The following is a 19,177-nucleotide window of genomic DNA, read 5'->3' as shown; positions in this document are numbered from 1 at the left end:
CGCGGGGCTGAGTCGGACTGGCAGACAGGGCCGCTTTCCTTATGCCCCCAGCGACATCCTCATATATATACGACGCCATATACCGATAGATTATAAATTTTTAAACATGGTTTTCACTATCATAAAATTTGACTACCCATCCCTAGTTTTTTTTATAATTACTTATAAACACATACTTAAGTATGAAACTACTACATATATAAAAATTATATTTTTAGATATATAGAAATATATTTTATATATATATCAATATTTCTTTTTAAATATATATTAACAAAAAATAAAACGTACTCACATCGAATATTTTTCCCAGATCCGTTGCCATGCAGGAACAATTATACGCAACTATGCCTAGTTCCTTCACCTGTACGAACAAAAAAATAGTTTAATTAATTTAGAAAAAAAGAGTTTGAAATTCTACAACTAGATACTAGGACTTCTACGACTAAGTAGGGGGTGGCTAAACATGTCCAGTCTACTGACTCATAATCACCACTCCAGAACGTTTCAATAAGGCATTTACCTAGACTCAATATATACTAAAGACTTTAAGACCAGACCTTAAAAATATATCAAGTACTACAATTATTTAATTCGTATACAAATAATTCAAATCGAAATTTGAACTCTACCGTTATTGAGATTAGGTTTATAATTGTTTGTTTTTGTACTAGACATCTCCGCAAACGTAATTAAATTTTATTATTTTAATGTACAACATAAACTTACGTAACGTTCGTAAGAAATTGACAAAAACATCTGTGTCCCTTTGGGGTTGAAATAAATAAAATAAATAGGGTTTCGAAAGTAAAACTTTCTTAGACAGAGAAGACTTGTGTATACAAGCTACGTTGATATAAAAATTTATACGTAGAGATCGGTAATTTGGATACATATTTAACTAATATTATTATAGCTAAAAAATTATGGAGGCGGCTTGAATGATATACCAGTAGATAAATTTATAAAACAATTTCTCAAAGTTTTTGCCTGCTCATAAACATATGTTGGTTGTCATCTAACTTAAACATGTTACTTATAAAAGTGCTTATTATATTCCAGATTGATTGTAGAGGGGAGACTACGGCCCGGCAAGCGCAGTGAACGACATCTACCCATAAAGTGAACAGATGACCTTATAAAAGTCGTCAGAAGAGACTAGTTGCAGTCAGCTTCCAACCAGTCGTATTGTAAACCTATGCGAAAGGCCTTGGTGTAGCTGTGATGGTGATGATGACGTGATGTCGGGTCATAACAATAGCTTCGTAACCGTTTTTGACCGTTCCTAATAAACATATATCTCATACCTGAGTAAGTGATCGCCAGTCCATATTGGCACTACCAATATAAAAGTGTTGCCGATCCACGATCCAGAACTTTGTGTGCAGAACTCCATTCCCCAACAGTTTGGAAAAATTTAAACTTCTAACCTGTATTAATACAAAAAAGAAATTGGTCAAAAGTCGTTGGTCAAAAAAACATTGGATGTAAATACGTTGGTTAAAAGGATGTTGGTCAAAAAGACATTGGATGTAACGACGTTGGTCAAAAAGACACTGGATGTAAAGACGCTGGTTAAAAGGATGTTGGTCAAAAAGACATTGGATGTAACGACGTTGGTCAAAAAGACACTGGATGTAAAGACGCTGGTTAAAAGGGCGTTGGTCAAAAAAACATTAGATGTAATGATGTAGGTTAAAAAGACATTGGATGTAAAGATATAGGTTAAAAAGACATTGTTTGTAAAGAGGTTGGTCAAAAAGACATTGAATGTAAAGAAATAGGTTAAAAAGACATTGGATGTAAAGACGTTGGTCAAAAACATTGGACGTAAATACTTAGGTCACGGGGACACGTTCAACGACAAGTTCCTTCTTCATTATTATTTTTAGTTACGTCGTCGAGTCTACAAATGGGCAGTTTTCTTAACCAACGAATACTAGAGAAAATAATGTTTAGCTACTTCAAAGATATAAAAAAATAATACTATACCTGTGCTGCTTTTTTCTTAACTAAATACTCTGTATCTATATTAGGATAAGATTTGCTGGGCCAGTTTTGAGCAATTTTTAAATTAATCTTCCGTTTTGACCCGGCTGCGTAAAGTGCTTGGAACACCTGCTCTCCCTGGAATACAACGAAGCTTAAAGAACAAAAGAAAACACATCAAAAGTTTCTTTCGTAATTTTACTTTCGATTACTTGTCATAACATTTCTCTAACCTATATCTATTAAGTCATTTCAGCCCATAGGAGCCACTACAAGGCACTTTCAATATACTTATACATATTCATTTATAAGTAAAACGACTATATAATTTAATAATGTGTATAGATGAGTAGTGGTAGCCCAGCCTACGAGGACTTGCGATCGTCGGATGCGGATTCGATTCGCCACCATACATCTCATATAATTTACAATTTATGCGTTAAATATTTAGGATTGCCTCTGCTCACATACAAATCCCAGAGGATAGGCAACAGCGTCCTCTAAATACCATAATACCACACTGCGATCGCCAACCTGCCTTTCAAGCGAGGCAATTACAGTGTATATCCCCATAGATATCTATGTTCAGCGGTGAATGTCTTACTGCTGAAGTAATAATGATGGTGATAAACTTTTTGAATTTCACTCTTACAAAAAAATGTATTTATATGTAATAACGTAAGAGTAAAATTTTGATTACACATCGTTTCGCCCCTAAAAGTCTTAACCTAAATATTTCTCCATTTCCCGCCAAAAACAAATTATAATGTTTTTTATTATACTCTCACATATAAGTAAACGTCAAACAAATTTTATGATCTATTAACGTCATGGTAATAATTTTTATAGTCGTAATATCTTACACGTCATTAATATATCAAATTTGCGAAGAAGCCATTAATATCCGATCTGTAGAGACGCCATATTTAACGACAAATCGTTATTTATGGATTATTAGAATAAATGTTGCAAATAAGACACAATCTAAGTTTTATCGCTGATGCAATGTAATATAAACCACTAAACCATTTTATTCTACACAGCTGTGTCTGTAGGTAACAATAATGCCAATATGGCGATTTGCTGCAAATATATCAGGGGTGTCAAACTCAAAAGCTTACTAGGGCAAAATAAACAAGGCTTAACTTTAGATAAGCCGCAAATAAAAAATCAATGCTTCGACTGTGAGGCGAACGAAGTGTCTAACGTTGCATGTTAGCGTTCCATATGTTTAAATTAAAATCTTAAATATATATATATATATATATATATATATATGTACACACAAGAAATGTCACATAAATTGCAATACAGTAAAAAATATTAGAATACTTGACAGGGCACGGTACATTTCAAGTGGCGTCGGTACAGCGGGTTTTTATGACAAACATTCCAATGCGCCCGCGCGCCACCCACAGGAGTTTAGATTCCATTTCCTGGAAGAAGGACCCTGACCTCTGTCGCATTCACTAGCTAGGTATCGTCTCACGCACCGACGCACACTGTTAGTGCCGGGTGCGCTCACCAGCTATGTGACGCCTCACGCGCCGGGCCTAATTCAAATTTACGTTATAAGGGTCCACATGATCTTGAACAATCGTAGCACTACGAGAATTGCAGAGGCAGCGTGAACATCGCGTACCACGGGACGAGTTATCTTATGATACTTGTTTTAACAGCTCCTAATTGATACCGGACTGATTGTTTCGTGCGAAAGAGATAGCGCTCTACGAAGTCGAAATTAGCCGATTGACTCTTTCAAAAGGTCGATGTGCAGTATTTATCACCAGGTACTGAATAGTTTATAAATAAAATATGCTGAAACTCTATATGCAAGTTTCGTTCCTAATTCACCTTTCTATCTTATTTTTACTTCGCGACGGATATATTCACAGTCAACTAAAATGTTCATCTCCGGCCGCATCCAACCCGTGAGTTTGACACCCCTGATATATACGAATACTTTACTAGTTTTGCAATGCAGAAATATTTTGAGTAGACAAAAAGAATTTAGAATATGCAAAATACACAATAACACAAATTTGCTAAATTTTATATTCCTTTTAAGCTAATATTCACATTTAAAGTTTTATAATCTTATTAAATTAATTATTTAAATGAAGGTGTTTTTAGTAAAACTATTTTTTATTATCAATTCAAGTTTACAATTTTAAGTGCCGATTCATGTAGGGAAAAATTTAGTAGTAGCGTTTGTTAGTTTCTGTATAAAAAAATACCATTGGAATTTATATGTTAATCGATTGCAAAAAATCCATAACAAGAAATCGATTTTAAAAATTAGTATATATATATATACATACTAATTTTTTTAAAGAATTAGTACATATATATATGTATATATCCACAGAATTCATTAAAAAATAATCTACAAAAACGATAGTAGAAATCTAAATAGTTACAGTAGTATTGAAAATAAACTAATAATGCACTCATTATTATTGAAGCTAAGTGGCAGTATAAAAACATTTGTTATGAAAGAGAAAAATCATAAAATAAAAATACCACTTACCTCTATAGAGGAATTATAAGGATAAAATTCATTAAACCTAAGCGACCAATAAAAGGATGCTATTTCTATAGACGTTTGAGCTTCATCTATTAAATCTAACCAAACATTTTTTGTAGGCGTATGTGTCATGTTTGGAGGATACATATGCCCTTCAGGAATACTCTCTACTAGAGATAATCTGAAACAAAAGCAAATAAAAATATACATACAATATCCGTTCTCCGTTTGATTGTTTACTATTGGTGTGTCAAAGTTGGGAACATTATAAAATTGTAAATAGTTTTAATCTATAAAAAACAAAGTGATAATTCTATAAAAATTGTAATTATATAAAAGAAATTACAGATTTCTCTTATAAAACAGCAAATTGCAAGAATACTTATAACATCATGAAATTAAAGACAGATCAGTGCTTGCCAAACTTTTTTGTGCCTGAGCCTTTCTGAAATTATTATGTCCGCCATGTAACATTAATTTTATAAACTTATTGAGTCCATTTTAGAATTGCCATTTAACATTCAAATCGCCCTACCACATCTGGATAACCTAGATTATTGTGTCATATAAATATGCTGTATATTAAATAAATTTTTTATATTAGAATTATTATTATCTTAGGCCATTTTATTTTAAAAAAAGCAATACTACGGACACGCTTGAAGCCTGGAGTTAGGTGAAATGTGAACCTTACAGTGGGCATTTGAAGTATGGGACAATTTGGGAATAGTACATATGAAAAAAATGGAAAGAAAATTGTAAACAATAATCCTCGATAATTAAACAATAAAATTGTATTTTTTACATATACATTAACTACAAGTATTTTGGCATAATTCTTGAAAATAAGAGATTTTTGATAGGTAATATTTTCTATTGTTATAAATTATTTGATATACAGATATACTTTAGCCACAATATGTTAAGGAAAATGAACATTGATATGGAAAGACTTGTCTGAGATTTGCTAAGTCGTCAACTTTACAATTAATATCAAATGAAATTTATCACAGAATTGTCCCAAATTAATTTATGAACTACCTTAATACAAGAGAATTGGTGGAATTAAAAAGATGCTGAGTCCACCAGGACCATAACTACTATGCTATGATGGGATAATTTTAAGTAGCATAATAACACAATAATTTAACTTTCACTTCATGAAAAATTAAATTATTAAATTGTTATTACTTAAATTATTACATTTGAGAAACTCTTAGTTATCTGTGTCCTGGGGTAAAGTGATTTTTGTCTCCGTGGATTTTTTTTTCATTTCACATTTACAAATTAATGGCATCTCACCTGCACTCATCAGTGCACTGCACAGTGACTGGCGTAGTTGGTGATGTCACATGAGCAACATTTGGCTGATCCAGCAAAGGCACCAAAACAACCAGAACTATTAATAAAATCACTATTGAAACAGGGATACATGACGGTCGGCACCATATACTACGTTTCTTCCTCCTGCCAACAAAAGTTTTTGTTAGTATTTGTAATTTAATCCAAGAAATATTTAAATTTTATAGTCACTCACTGAAACATTATACTATAAAGCAATGAACTTCTCGGATTAACTTTAAAAAATATGTTAATTGCTTTACTATACATATTGTTTATTAGTTTTAAAACTTACTTGTCATTATAGCTGTTTCCATTTTCATCTCTCATCATGAAAATTTGCTCCCACTGTTCCAGCTCCTCATCAGAGGATGACGCGTTCCCCACACTCCCCGATTCTAGTACAGTCTAAAAAAAATAATCAATGATTTCTAAAAAGTTTTAACTTAATAATAAGCATTGGGGAAAACAAACACGATACGAACTTTTATTCGAAAGTTTAGGTATTTAAATAATGCTTTAATATATCCCATGGTGTAAGTAATATTTGTAAGTGGAATAAAAGTTGAAATTAAAAGTACAAACTATTGTTTAATGATTATATAAATAACTTCTTTGTTTTGTTGTCATTTCATTCACAATATGTATTTCAAATTTGACGTTTAAATTGACAACTCATTGACAATTGATGTTAAACCAGGTAAGAATAAAAAACTAACTTTGAAGTACAAGTTTTAAATAGAATTGTTACTATTTGTTGTTATTAATTTTTCGATATAAATTTGTGTCATTTTACCTAAAAGTTTCCGAGTATAAATAAATTTTAACAAATATTCAATAAACGATGAACAAATGTACTAACCATTTATCTAGAAGTCGTTGCAACGTTGTTAAAAAGTAACTAAAATCAATACTCAAAGTGCATGCATCACTGTTAAAACTTTTTAAAATGCCATCACGAATACTATACGTTATTAACTGCATTTTCGTGTATCCTGGTACTCCTTTACAAACCGTGCAGGCGCAATAGTAGCAAAAATATTACTGCAAAGTGGATGACGTCGGCAACCGCCGCATTGTTCATGTGCATTTTAAATACTGGGTTAGTTCAGACCGTAAAAGTATTCAGGGCAAAATACAGTCATTAAAGTGATATCACGCAAATGTTACAACTTACCTGCACCGCGGGGTAATTTTACGAATTTCATTTATTTCATCCAGCCGAAGTTTATTAACCAGAAAAAGTAAAATCGATTAAATTTTATACCAAGTAAAACATACAAGAATTTTAAGATTTTAATTACTATTTCAGTCGATCTTTTGAAATATATAACAGCATCTTAAGTTTTAAAGAACTGAACGTATTATTATTTTACTTTCGAAAGATTATGGAATTAAAATTTAAATACTTACGGTAATAATTTTTTTTTATTTTAGGCCTAACTAAGTTTGTGTGAGGAAAGTAAATGGATTGATTTCTAATAAAAAGCGATTAAGTAGATACTATCTATACTCGAATATTGTTTTACCACAACTCGTCAACAGCGAAATTGTTTTTCGAGGTATTCTAATTCACATTATTGAATCGAAATCCAGCGTTTTTATATAAACATCAACAACCCTGTCGTGTTAGCACGATAACCGTCCAAGTTATACTACGTGTGACAAATAGTTTTTCTTTAACCACAGGAAAAGTTGAGTGGAACGTACGTTTTTATAATGTCAAGCCGTCAATAAAATATTAAGCAGTATGTAAATAGGGTGACGCCATGCTGCATACTAGCAGTTTGTAAAAAAAATTAAAGATTATAACACAAAGCTGTTATTAAATCGACGTTATTTGCATTTTCCCTAATTTTCCTTTTTTAAAAAATACTTTGCGACGCACTGAAAGATCAGATACTAAATTCATTGTTTAGTCAAACAATTATTATAAGCACAATATCATAAATGAATAGATTTTATTTAAACTCAATAACTGTTTTTCGGCTAAATCTTAAATATAGCATCGAATACCGATCACGGAAAAATAATTTTTAAATAGACAATCTAAATAATTGAAATAAATTTGAGATTTTTTTTTTCTAAATAAAATAAACCAAAAGTAGACACGAATAGATTAAATCTTTAATGTTTTTCTTAAAAATAGTCGTAGTTTATAATTTTTTAAACCGATTATGTATAATATTAATTATCAAAAAATTTACTAAAGAACGAACTATTATTGCAGAAAAATATTGTAGTTTTAAAGTAATTGGTCCATATAAGATAAGTCCAGATAAGTTACAAAAATATCGAGGGTATTCAATCCAAATTATTTATTATTATATATTTAATCTAATTATTTATTATCGTTTCTACTTAAAACGGTTTTACACTCCACATTTCGAAACTAAAGTCACCATAAATAATTTTTGTCTTTATAGAATAGTGATCAATTTGTGTTAAAAAAATCTTACTTATTATTTCATTGCTGATATTTTATTTGATAAGAAACAAGCATAGATAGTACCAAAGATTCGATACTACAAAAAAGTACGACACTATTTCACTTAAAAAAAATAAAACGATTACATAAATGGTAACTCTTGTCTACCAATTTACTGCTGTATTTGATTAAAAATGAAAAAAAAATAGATTAAAAAACTTATGACAATTTTTAGAAGTTTTAAGGTTAATAAAAATACTCTAATATAATACATGCGAATATTAACTATAACACATAGTATAATATAATACATATGTGAGACTTCGAAAATAGTACATTTGGTTAATTTATTTGCACCTAAGATACGATTAAGAAAAATGCTTATAATTTTATCTGAATACTTTATTATATGAACAGAATCATAAAAAATCGATACTTATTCACTTAAATGAACACTTAATGTAAAGGTGAACTATAAAATATTAAATTATCACGAACTCTAACTTTTATTTATATATATTATTTTAAGAATAATAAAAAATACTAATGGTGAAAATAGATAAAAAAAACTCTTTGTATTAAATGATACACAATGAAAATCGTTTAAAATGTTATTGTACAATATAACTTGTACGAGAAATCAATTTACATAATTGAATAATCAGTTTATAGAAAGAACCGTGAAACGAAATTTTCTTGTTGTTGTTTAAATCTCTCCAATGTTTCTTAAGGTCATGTAAGATATAAATGACATAACATTCTCCGTTTTCAATGATAACAGTAAAAGTGATTATTTAAAATTTATCCCTGGATTTGACATTCGATAACAAATATCTTTATTATTATCTGTACATTCATTTGTTAAAATAGAAAAGACAGTTTGTATTATATTTTGAGAAATTAAAATAAAATTTAGGTACAATTGTTTTAAATCACAATGAATAATCCTTTCTAAGTATATTCCTTTCGAAAAGATAGTGCTATATAATGATAACCATTAATAGTACGAATGACGCAACCCGATACCGTCTTGAGAAAGCCATTAAAAAGTCTTAGAGAATTACGCCATCTTTCAAGTAATAAATAATTTCTACAATCTAACTAAGCCGTGAGTTGTTAACGTTAATAGATTCGTAACTAAAGTCTACGGCGTAGAACAGCGAGAAATACAATGATAACTTTTGACTATATAAATTATTTACAACTAAATTTTAAACGCAGATGAAAATTATTAATTATATTTAGTTAAATTAATTATGACAAAAATGATATCTCCTTAAGCGAAATCTTTAATCAAATTAAGAGATTATAAAATCGATCGAATCGATTTAAAATGAATGTATTGCATTCCTCCACAGATAAAAAAAATGTTTTCGTACTCGCTCGGAATATGAGATAACAGTTACAGATTAAACTTTTTTAAAACAATGTAATTTATCACATTAAGAAATACTATATAATCGATGTATACGAATTGAATTCAAATATCGATTCTAATCCTTATATTGTATGTCTCTACAAATATACAAAGTTTAATTATAATATGTTTCTGAACATATTCCGGGAAAGTTACAACTTAACCTTGTCACAGAAATACTGCAGTGCATTTTCGCAGCTTTTTAATTTACTTTAAGTAAAGAAATTAATTTTCATGGCAAAATGGATTATAGCATTAATGCGGCAGTGTTAAGGTCTTTTACTTCGCGTGCGGCCATAGACTTGTAAATAAACATTTCATTACTAATGGATATCGATTGTTGAATTTGTCTCCGAAGCTTTTTAACTGCTTTCGTATTAGGGCTGACGATCCATGAAATTATACCTCGACGTCTGGTAGAGTAGTAAAGGCTGTGATTAAGAAAGTTAATTTTGATAAAACATTAAGTAGAATAACGCCGATTACAGCCAAAAGTAACCGTTACCTTTACCGTTATTGATTTATAGACGACCAATTAAATAACTATTATTTGTAACCTGACTGAGACTTTCGAATCCACTACTGATATCAAAATATCCACTGACCTTTATTGTTTTTAATAACAAGAAAAGAACTAAACTTTAATATAACATGTACAAAAAGTACTTTTACCAAATTCTCCTCTACCATAACCTTGAGCGCAGTTATGAACAATATACAGAGCTTCCCATAAATCAACGTCAAGATGAATTTAAGCGATGGGACAGGTAATTGTATTTTCAACAATTCAAAAAAATAAGAAAATTTTGTGTTATTTTATTTGATTTTATTTTAATTTTTAAATGTTTTTTTTTTTCTATGACTATTATCACAAATTTATACTTTTCTATTTTTGTTATACTTTATACATGTAGCCGTAACATTATTGTATCAGACAAGCAACAATTCATACTTTTAGCTTAATTTTCAACCCGACATCGGATTCAACGTTGATTTACGGAAAATTTTAAAGGCTCTCACGCTACTTAAAATCTAGATACACTGTAAATATCAATAGACAAACAGTGATCTTCCGTAACTAAAAAAAATTATAAATTTGAAAATAGAATATAAAAATAATTTAATATCATGTTAACCACCATCGTTTTGGTAGGACAATTTACTTTTTAAAATAAGTAAGATTGGGGCGTGCTTCATATGTTATAAAAGTGAGATCAATTTAACTGGATATTTATGGTTTCAGACATCATAGAGAAAACATTTAAGAATAGCAGTAATTGAAAGAAGAGAAAACTTTTTGGAAAGTTTGCCGCGCATTATGCTACACTATCTGTGCCGATAAATAATCCGCGGATCGTATTGCTTCGGCTACTGTGGTATTGAGCGTAGTCGACCACTAAAAGTTAGACAATTGATCACACTTCTAGAGTTTATAAGGGCAGGTCATCATCATCATTATCATTCCAGGAGTAGGAGGTCAACTGCTGGACTAAAACCACTCTCATAGATTTTCAATAAGACCGGTTTCAGGCGGTCGGCGAACACGTTTGATGAACAGTGTCTTCCGACCTTAACAGCTGTTTGTCCTCCTTGACAGGCAGTCAACATCTTCTTAACGTGATCTTTACTCCAAAACCTTCGCGCTACGTGGCTTTAGCTATCAGTTCTACGCGCTATGTGGACTTACTACGCCATTTCAATTCGTTAAAAAGCTACAAAATAGTAAAAAAAATACTAAATACACATTTTAGCCAATAAAAATAAAGCCAATTTCGTTGAACTCAGTATCAAAACACATGATCACATTTACGCAATCTAAACAAAGAAATATATTCCGTGTATTATAAAAATTTAAAATAGAATCATGATCTGTATTTGACTTATCCAATGAATGCATTAGACACTTAACTTATACTGTATAAAAAACTTAATTTTAGTACTTACAAATAAAAGAATTCTTGAAACTGTAGAGCTAGTACGTCGAATGAAATAACTGGAGTCCTTATTTCGTTTACTACGGTCACAAGGTCGTATGGTAAGTTGTAAATATTGCTTGAGAAAGCACATGGCTCCAATTTACCGTTGTCATGGCAACGGGTGTAAAACAAAATTAGGCAAATATCAACATGAATTATCCGAAACAGTCGCAAGTTCCTAACGGTCGTTAGACTAACCTCGACAGGTTTCAAACAATTTGTTACAAAATATCTTTAATAAGTGACATACTGATATTATTAATTACTTTATACCAAATGAATATCATTAAAAGTATATCCGTTTAAACAAATTGTAGTCCAAATCGAGCGGCGTGTCCACACGAGGTGCTTGCACACGTTTTGCAATGAAGACCTCAATGCATTATGGATATTCTCTATCAGTCAACTTAAGGTGATGATACCTAAGATTACCAGTAGACAGATATATAAACATCAAAACTGTAAAAGGATTTATTACTTCTACATACAAAATACTACTTAATTCATATAAAATCCTATTTACTCATCGATTCAAGCCATAGACGCCCACTCCGAGTCATAAACCTTCTTGATACGTATCGATGTAGGGACATACTATTATTGCCACGCATTACAGGCGGGTTGGCAATCGCAGTATAGTATTATGGTACTAAGAAGACGCTGCTTCTCATACCTTGGAAATTTGTTTATGAGTAGTGGAAATCCGATATAATTATTGCACTAAGTGTGAATTATATAATATTGTATTCCAAGAATCGAACTTTCGACCTACAATCGCAAATATCAATTCTCTACCGCTATTTTATGCTATGTACTATTTGTGCATAATAAATAATATACTTATTATATAATTGCTAACAAACAATTAGATAGGAAGATGTTAAATAAATCACAAGGTGGAGATGATATTATACTATACAATATAGAAGTGAAGTAAACAGTAACCTCAATTCTTCGATAAAAGGTCACGGATATTCAGTCAATTAAACAAAAACCGTTAAAATATATAACTTGTAATTTTGTATCTTATGTATACACTTTTAACTTGTTGTGTATCGTACTTCTCTTTTTTCGTTATCTGTTCTACAAAATCGATATCAAGTTCACATGTGTTAAAGATGTCAATGACCGCGTAACGCCTTTTTATTGTAGTCTATCACAAAAGTTGCTACTAGGAACATCTCATCGTCAAAATCTAGTAATTTTTAAATTTCCTAATACGTATACGTAATAAAATATACGTTTTATTTCATATATTTTTTGCACAAAACGTAGCTCTTATAGATTATAAATAATTAACGACTTATCGTGTAAATACTTGAACAAATTAAAAAATTACGTAGAGTAAAATTGACGCTGCGCAATTAACAATATTATTAGTTATAGGTGTTAAAACTATAAAAGGGTGAATGTATCGCTCATTTGTTCGCAAAAAGTTTTAAAGCTTCTTAACCTATTTCCAATTACCCTGTAAAAATCAACCAATAACGGAGACCATTAAAAAAATAAAAAGCTTCTGGCAGTCCAAAATTTGCCAGTAAAAATAGTAAACAACAGTTAATATGTAGCAATTAGTGTTTTACAAACGCTTTTGCTATATTATCATTAGGTTATATAGTATTTCTGAAACTGTTGGCTTTTGGATAAGGTGCATCATACATTAATTGACATTCAATAAACTATACATTCCTCCTTTCAGTATGCGGTCATAAATATGATTCAGTTTAAATCTGAGATTAAATGAACCTGTTGCTACTGTCATAGTACATCTAATATTTACTTTTTTTAATTAACTTAACCAAATAAAAATGATGAAACGAAAAAAAGTAAACGGATATTTAGCTTGGCTAAGTAATGAAAACTGTTTGTCCGAACTCCTTTGCCTGAAAATCTGTTTTCTTATTTAAGGTCATGCTATAAAAGAATTACCCTTTCTGTAGTAATTTTTAATTTTACTTATTTTCGTACTTTTTAGAGACGTAGAATATAAAAAGGTTTAAAAAGTTACTGGTTGAAAGATACAAAGTTTAAAAAAAAAACTTATATAACTATTGTTATAAATTGTGGAACTTTAAATTCAATAATCTACAGCAAGACATCAACCAACTGGTCAGCTTTTTTTTAAAGTAGCAAAGAACCACCTAACCTTTCGGCCTGACCAGTAGTTACATTAAAAATAATTAAATCTCCTGTTACTTACACGACGCAAAAAAAAATTCTCAATGAATTTCCTAGAGGACCAGAGTGAAAATGCGTCGTCTGTTCATGTAGGCAAGCGCCCTATTCCTGAGCCTTGAGAACCCATCGGCCATCTCTTCTGCTACTACTTCATCTAACCAATCAGCTGGTCTATGTCCTCTAGAAAAATCCTGACCATAGCCCTCTCTATCCATGGCCCGTTGAGCAAACACAATAAAAGAATAGTCAAAAGAAATTAAAATAATTTGTTTTCAATATGATAAGTATTTCAATTTACAAAGACACGCCTTACAACGTCGGAATTTCAAATATCGAATGACTTTTATCAACCGACTCTAAACAACCTGTCACGATTCGAGCCTTCGCGATAAGAGCTTTCAGCTTTCAACGAGTATTCAATTTACTTCATTGTTGAGCGTCTTTAAACGGACCGATCATAAAAGTTTGTAACGTAAATAATATTAAAGACTTTATTCACATAGCACTTTTAAATGTAATGAACATGAAATATTTTTTCTCTTTCGGGTGATAAATTTTGACAACCTTTGTTTAAATTTAGAACACTTATAAGAGACATTTAAATTAGTTTTAAATAAGGAACTTACACGCTTCAAAAGCAAAAATTTCTTTTTCTATTATTTGCATGGACTAAACTAAAATCGCAATTATCGTCGTGCATTACTCATATTCATCATTATATCATATTTTGTTGTCTTTAAATATTTTAATTAGATTTTATTTCCTTAACCTGCTGCAAAAAATAGAATGTGTTTTTCACACAGGAATGTATCTTAGACTCATTACTTATTGTAAAAAAAATTGTTTCATGTACTTTGACTGCTACTGCATTACTCCGAGCTTATTATCAAAAACATGGCATTACCTTAATGAAGGTCTGAAAAAATAACAGTTCTAAAAAACAAGAGATTTAAACTGCACGCGGGAAAATTCTGGCAGAAACCTTATTACAAAAATAATGTCAAAAAATGTTACAATAACAAAAAGTGATGAAGTGTATATTCACGATATAGTTAAGGTCGTTGAAAGATACTGGATACAGGCCACTTCTTACTGGTCTTATTGGTAATCTATGAAGAAAGCCTATGTCCAGAAATGGACGTCCTTACATTGAAATGATTGTTATATATACATTCACAAAGTACAATAACATTACTATTTACTAACATTACTATAACATTACTATTTTTTTTTTTTAACTTTCCTTTTAATCATTTCACTTAAACATACACACACAAAGTTGTAGGTGACTCTTTTTATATTATAACCAATAAAAGTCCGCTTCCAAAGGTTGAGGGTTCGTATTCCTAATCAAGGGGGGTATTTTCAATGACATTTATAAAATTTAAAACAGTACATGACAGAATTTATGACTAACTTGGCACATAAAAGAAAAAAAAAGTATCTAAAACTATATAGATCTATAATTAAACCATGTTTAAGGTAAGTCTCGAATAATGCCAGCATTTTGCAACAGCAATCTTCTGCTTGCTATTTCGGCGACAACATTCCCTTTATTAAGTTTAAAATCTTTAAAAGTCAAAAAGAATTTTATATCAAGCAAAACAAGGACTTTATTCTATTTATTTAATTTTAAACAAAGTATTATTTTAATCTCAAGTCAATTCAGTCGAAAACTTGGTAGAGAATATTGCACATAATTCCTTGTTGAACTGTTGAAGAAGGGTTGACATCGATTATACAGTGGGTGATTAGTTATAGGTTTAAAAGCTTTAAAGGAGTGAATGTACAGCTCATTTGCCACCAATTAATCTATTATACAATTCAAAAATCAATGGATTCATAAATATTAAACAACGTATTGATGTATTGTATTAACGGTCTGTCTGCACAGATTTTGCTATAGAATAAAATAAATTAATATTAGTTATTGCAGAGTGATCACTTTAAACAAGTTGATTGGAAATAGGTGTAAAAACTTCAAAGCTTTTTGCTAACCAATGACCTACGTACATTATCTCTTTATTATTTCTTAGCTGAAAGAAAAATGCTTTTATAGTCTCATTGTATTCGAAAGAAATAAAATAGAAATGACATCGGTATGTAACATAATTCTGATCTTCAACTTGAACAAAACAACAAACAAAGAGGCTCTTTATTTCCCAAATACCGAATGTTTACCCGGCAGAGTTCATCGCCCCCGTCGCGAACTTTTAGTTACACATAAGTATGATATATGTTGATAAATTACATGAGCAGAACGTGCTCTGTTTTAATTTTTTACGCTCAATTTATTAAACGTGACTCCGTTGTAACCATTAGTGACATGAAATAAAAGAAAAAAGTTTATAAAAGTAACAAATGTTATATTATTTCACTAGCAGCGTATATTTATTACCAAAAAACATGTTAAATCCACAAGACTATATCACATTTTTTTACAAAAGCTTCACTTTCGTATTGTATGTATAAATTTAAAACATTTCGCACTGGCCGTCAATACTACAAAAACCGATTTATTTGGTAAATACGTATTTATTTATTCAAAGAATCGATTTAAAAAAAAACGGTGGAATTAATTCTCCTCATGTCAAAAAAAAATTTCGTATTGAAGATAATGGTGTAATTAAACATTTTCATTAACCCTTTAGAGATACAAAATTAAATTGAAAAGATCCGAGACAATTGTATACATGAACAACATATAGTTTTAATGTGATTTCTCATTTTTTCTAACACATATATAATCTATTTTTTCTTTCTAAATATACGAATGAATGAAACATTTGGATAGTGCAACTGCTCCTTAACTGCATCCAGCGTGTTGTAGACAGACTGACAGTTGCCTGAATGGGACAAAACTAAAACAGAATTAGACGGTAATTAGATTACAAATACAATATTCATTAACCTTTATTTGTTTACAATAATGACATCATTATTGATTAATGTCTGTGACGGTTAATTTTGTTTATATATTACGTAAGTTAATAGTGTGTATGATATTGCAAATAAAATTAGATTCTTCAATAAAAAAACTTCTAATTATACGTGAAAATGACACACTTGCGTTATCTTTAGCATTCCAATACCAATTTGAAAATATCTTTATGCAATGCGTTTACAGGCATTTTTGAATCTCCGTTTATTTTAACATTATAAATGTTAAGCTACGGTTCGGAATGCTTATCTGTTGAGGTGATCCGACATTAATTTTTGACATTACCGTTTAGACAGATTCAACAGTTTTTTTTTTAATTTTTACACAATTTTTTTTAAATTAAGTAACTGGGGATCTGTCAACAGATAAAAATTATAATAATACATAAAACTCTTGTACTTCTTGTAATATTTGTTAGCATTTTTATATATAAAATTAATATTGACAGTACTACCGCATTACGACATTTAAATAATTCGTGCGTAAGCAACTTTAGATGATGGTATATATACAATATATATGAATAATCGTAAAATAGCGTGCGCTGGTACCCGACGTTAAATCAACTTTACCGTCAAAGTTAAATTATATAAAACTAACGTAATAATGATGCTTGTACGTTTTGTAGTTATTTGTACATTAGGAATTTTCTAATGTTCATCATTATTTATACAAAAATGTTTTTTAACACCGCATGTCACATCACTGAAGCCACCTCCATAATTTTGGACATAAAATACTTCAATATGTACAGTACCCGGCGATGAATATTGCACATCTACCTTTTGAAAGAGAGAATCAGCTAATTTCGGCTTCTGCTTCGATTCCTTCTTCTTTTGGAGTACTATTTCTGTCCTACTACTATGTCTGTACTAATTTGCAATTTCTTGACTAAATTCGCGAGGAGAAATCAGAAACTATCAATTAAAATTTTCCTGCTTTGTCCTTTCAATACATCTCACTTAGCTCTATCTTTTTTTCCTGGCCAAAGAGTTCTTTGGAATAAATATATCCCTGGAATTAGAAAATCAGCAAACCCTTGTGTATAAAAACAAATTTCGCGGCTTATTAGCGGATTTTTTTTATAACTTGTATGGGATATTTATGTATATATTATGTACTATTTTAGTGTTTATTAGTAATAACTTGGTAAGTATAGCATGTAATATTACGTAATTAAATAATTTTTCTGTAATATTTTCATTCTTGTCTATTTTTATCTCGCTACCACAATAAATTGACTTGTAGAGATTGTTTAGGCATTAAATCCGTCATTACTCTATGTGTAAAAATAACGTGTAAATAAATACATTAAAATATAAAATATCCGTTTTTTACTGGAAAATTCTATTTAAAAAATTACATTATATGACTTAGCTAAATATGATGGTATTGTCCAATAAAGTTAAAATAAAGAATAGAAACGTTTATATAACCAAAGAGACGTCTAGACGGATAGATTTCTAATAAAACTGGTGAGAAACGGCCTGCATTCAATGTCTTCCAAAGATCTAAACCAGATCTTCTCTCACCCATGTCGATGGACGTCCTGCCTCTTAAGGAGGTAATACATTGATCAATTTTTGAACCAAGACTTTATTGAATAACGATATTTTATTTGATGTAAATATAAAAGTTGTCATCATTATCATCATCATCATAGGAAGTCACTACAGGACATAAGCCTAATCATAGGTTTTGAATAGGACTGGTGAAAAGCGACCTGCACCCAGCCTTTTCTGTTATCTGTTCACTTACACCAAATAAAACAGAAATAAAATCCAATCTTCAAAAAATATATTCGTTATTTATCTGACTAACCGACCTCATATTGTAAGCTAATCTAAAACCATCCTTCTTTGACACCCACAATTCTATTAATACCATATTAATGTGTCAGGTAAATCGGCGCGGTATGTCTTATATTATTAATATAGTAACTTCTTGTTTAGAACTGGAGACAAGGAATACATAAATATAGGAATGTAATAATGACCTTTTTACCTTATTTTATAAAAATTGTTATACAAAGATAAAGATGGAGAAATAAATTTGATTTCTTTTTTGGAAAAGATATACTTGCTAGAAAAAGTATGCGAGGCCTTTACTCATTAATAAACGACTTAAAAAGTATATATTATCTATATTGTGATTTTACCTTGGCCAACGGCGAAGGAGCGTAGCATATAAGAAATATGCCTAATACGCCAGACGAGTTACTGCGCATTTATGATGCGTCCTACTATATAAATATATATAAAACAGGATAGGAGGTACTGTCATAAGTTCATCTCTCCCGTCTCACGGCACGCGAATGTCAACCAAATTGGATTTTGCCAACGATCCTCTCCCAACTCTGATATAGATTAAGTAAAAGGTA

General features: G+C 30.4%; 1 protein-coding gene across 3 annotated transcripts in view; it reads right to left on the bottom strand.

Annotated features, from left to right (window-relative positions):
* The window catches only part of LOC137933679 (5'-3' exonuclease PLD3-like), a 79,394-nt gene that overhangs the window by 47,270 nt on the left and 12,947 nt on the right, over positions 1-19,177 (bottom strand). For 2 of the 3 annotated variants that reach the window (XM_068777688.1, XM_068777686.1), the window contains exons 1-7: positions 6,343-6,464; positions 6,153-6,265; positions 5,819-5,983; positions 4,520-4,697; positions 1,993-2,127; positions 1,308-1,430; positions 296-364 (exon numbers count right to left, since the gene is read on the bottom strand). In XM_068777688.1, the coding sequence (XP_068633789.1) occupies positions 296-364; positions 1,308-1,430; positions 1,993-2,127; positions 4,520-4,697; positions 5,819-5,983; positions 6,153-6,265; positions 6,343-6,390 (831 nt within the window). In that variant the 5' untranslated portion in view covers positions 6,391-6,464. Of the gene's footprint in view, positions 1-295; positions 365-1,307; positions 1,431-1,992; positions 2,128-4,519; positions 4,698-5,818; positions 5,984-6,152; positions 6,266-6,342; positions 6,465-19,177 lie in introns of those variants that run through there. The other variant, XM_068777689.1, reaches the window with a different exon arrangement.

This window comes from Battus philenor, unplaced genomic scaffold, assembly GCF_028537555.1.
Source record: "Battus philenor isolate CCGP_79_NKW_IND1 unplaced genomic scaffold, ilBatPhil1.0.hap1 SCAF_14, whole genome shotgun sequence".
Taxonomy (NCBI): Eukaryota; Metazoa; Arthropoda; class Insecta; order Lepidoptera; family Papilionidae; genus Battus; species Battus philenor.
Note: the sequence above shows the minus strand (reverse complement) of the source record. Positions and strands in the feature narration are given on the sequence as shown.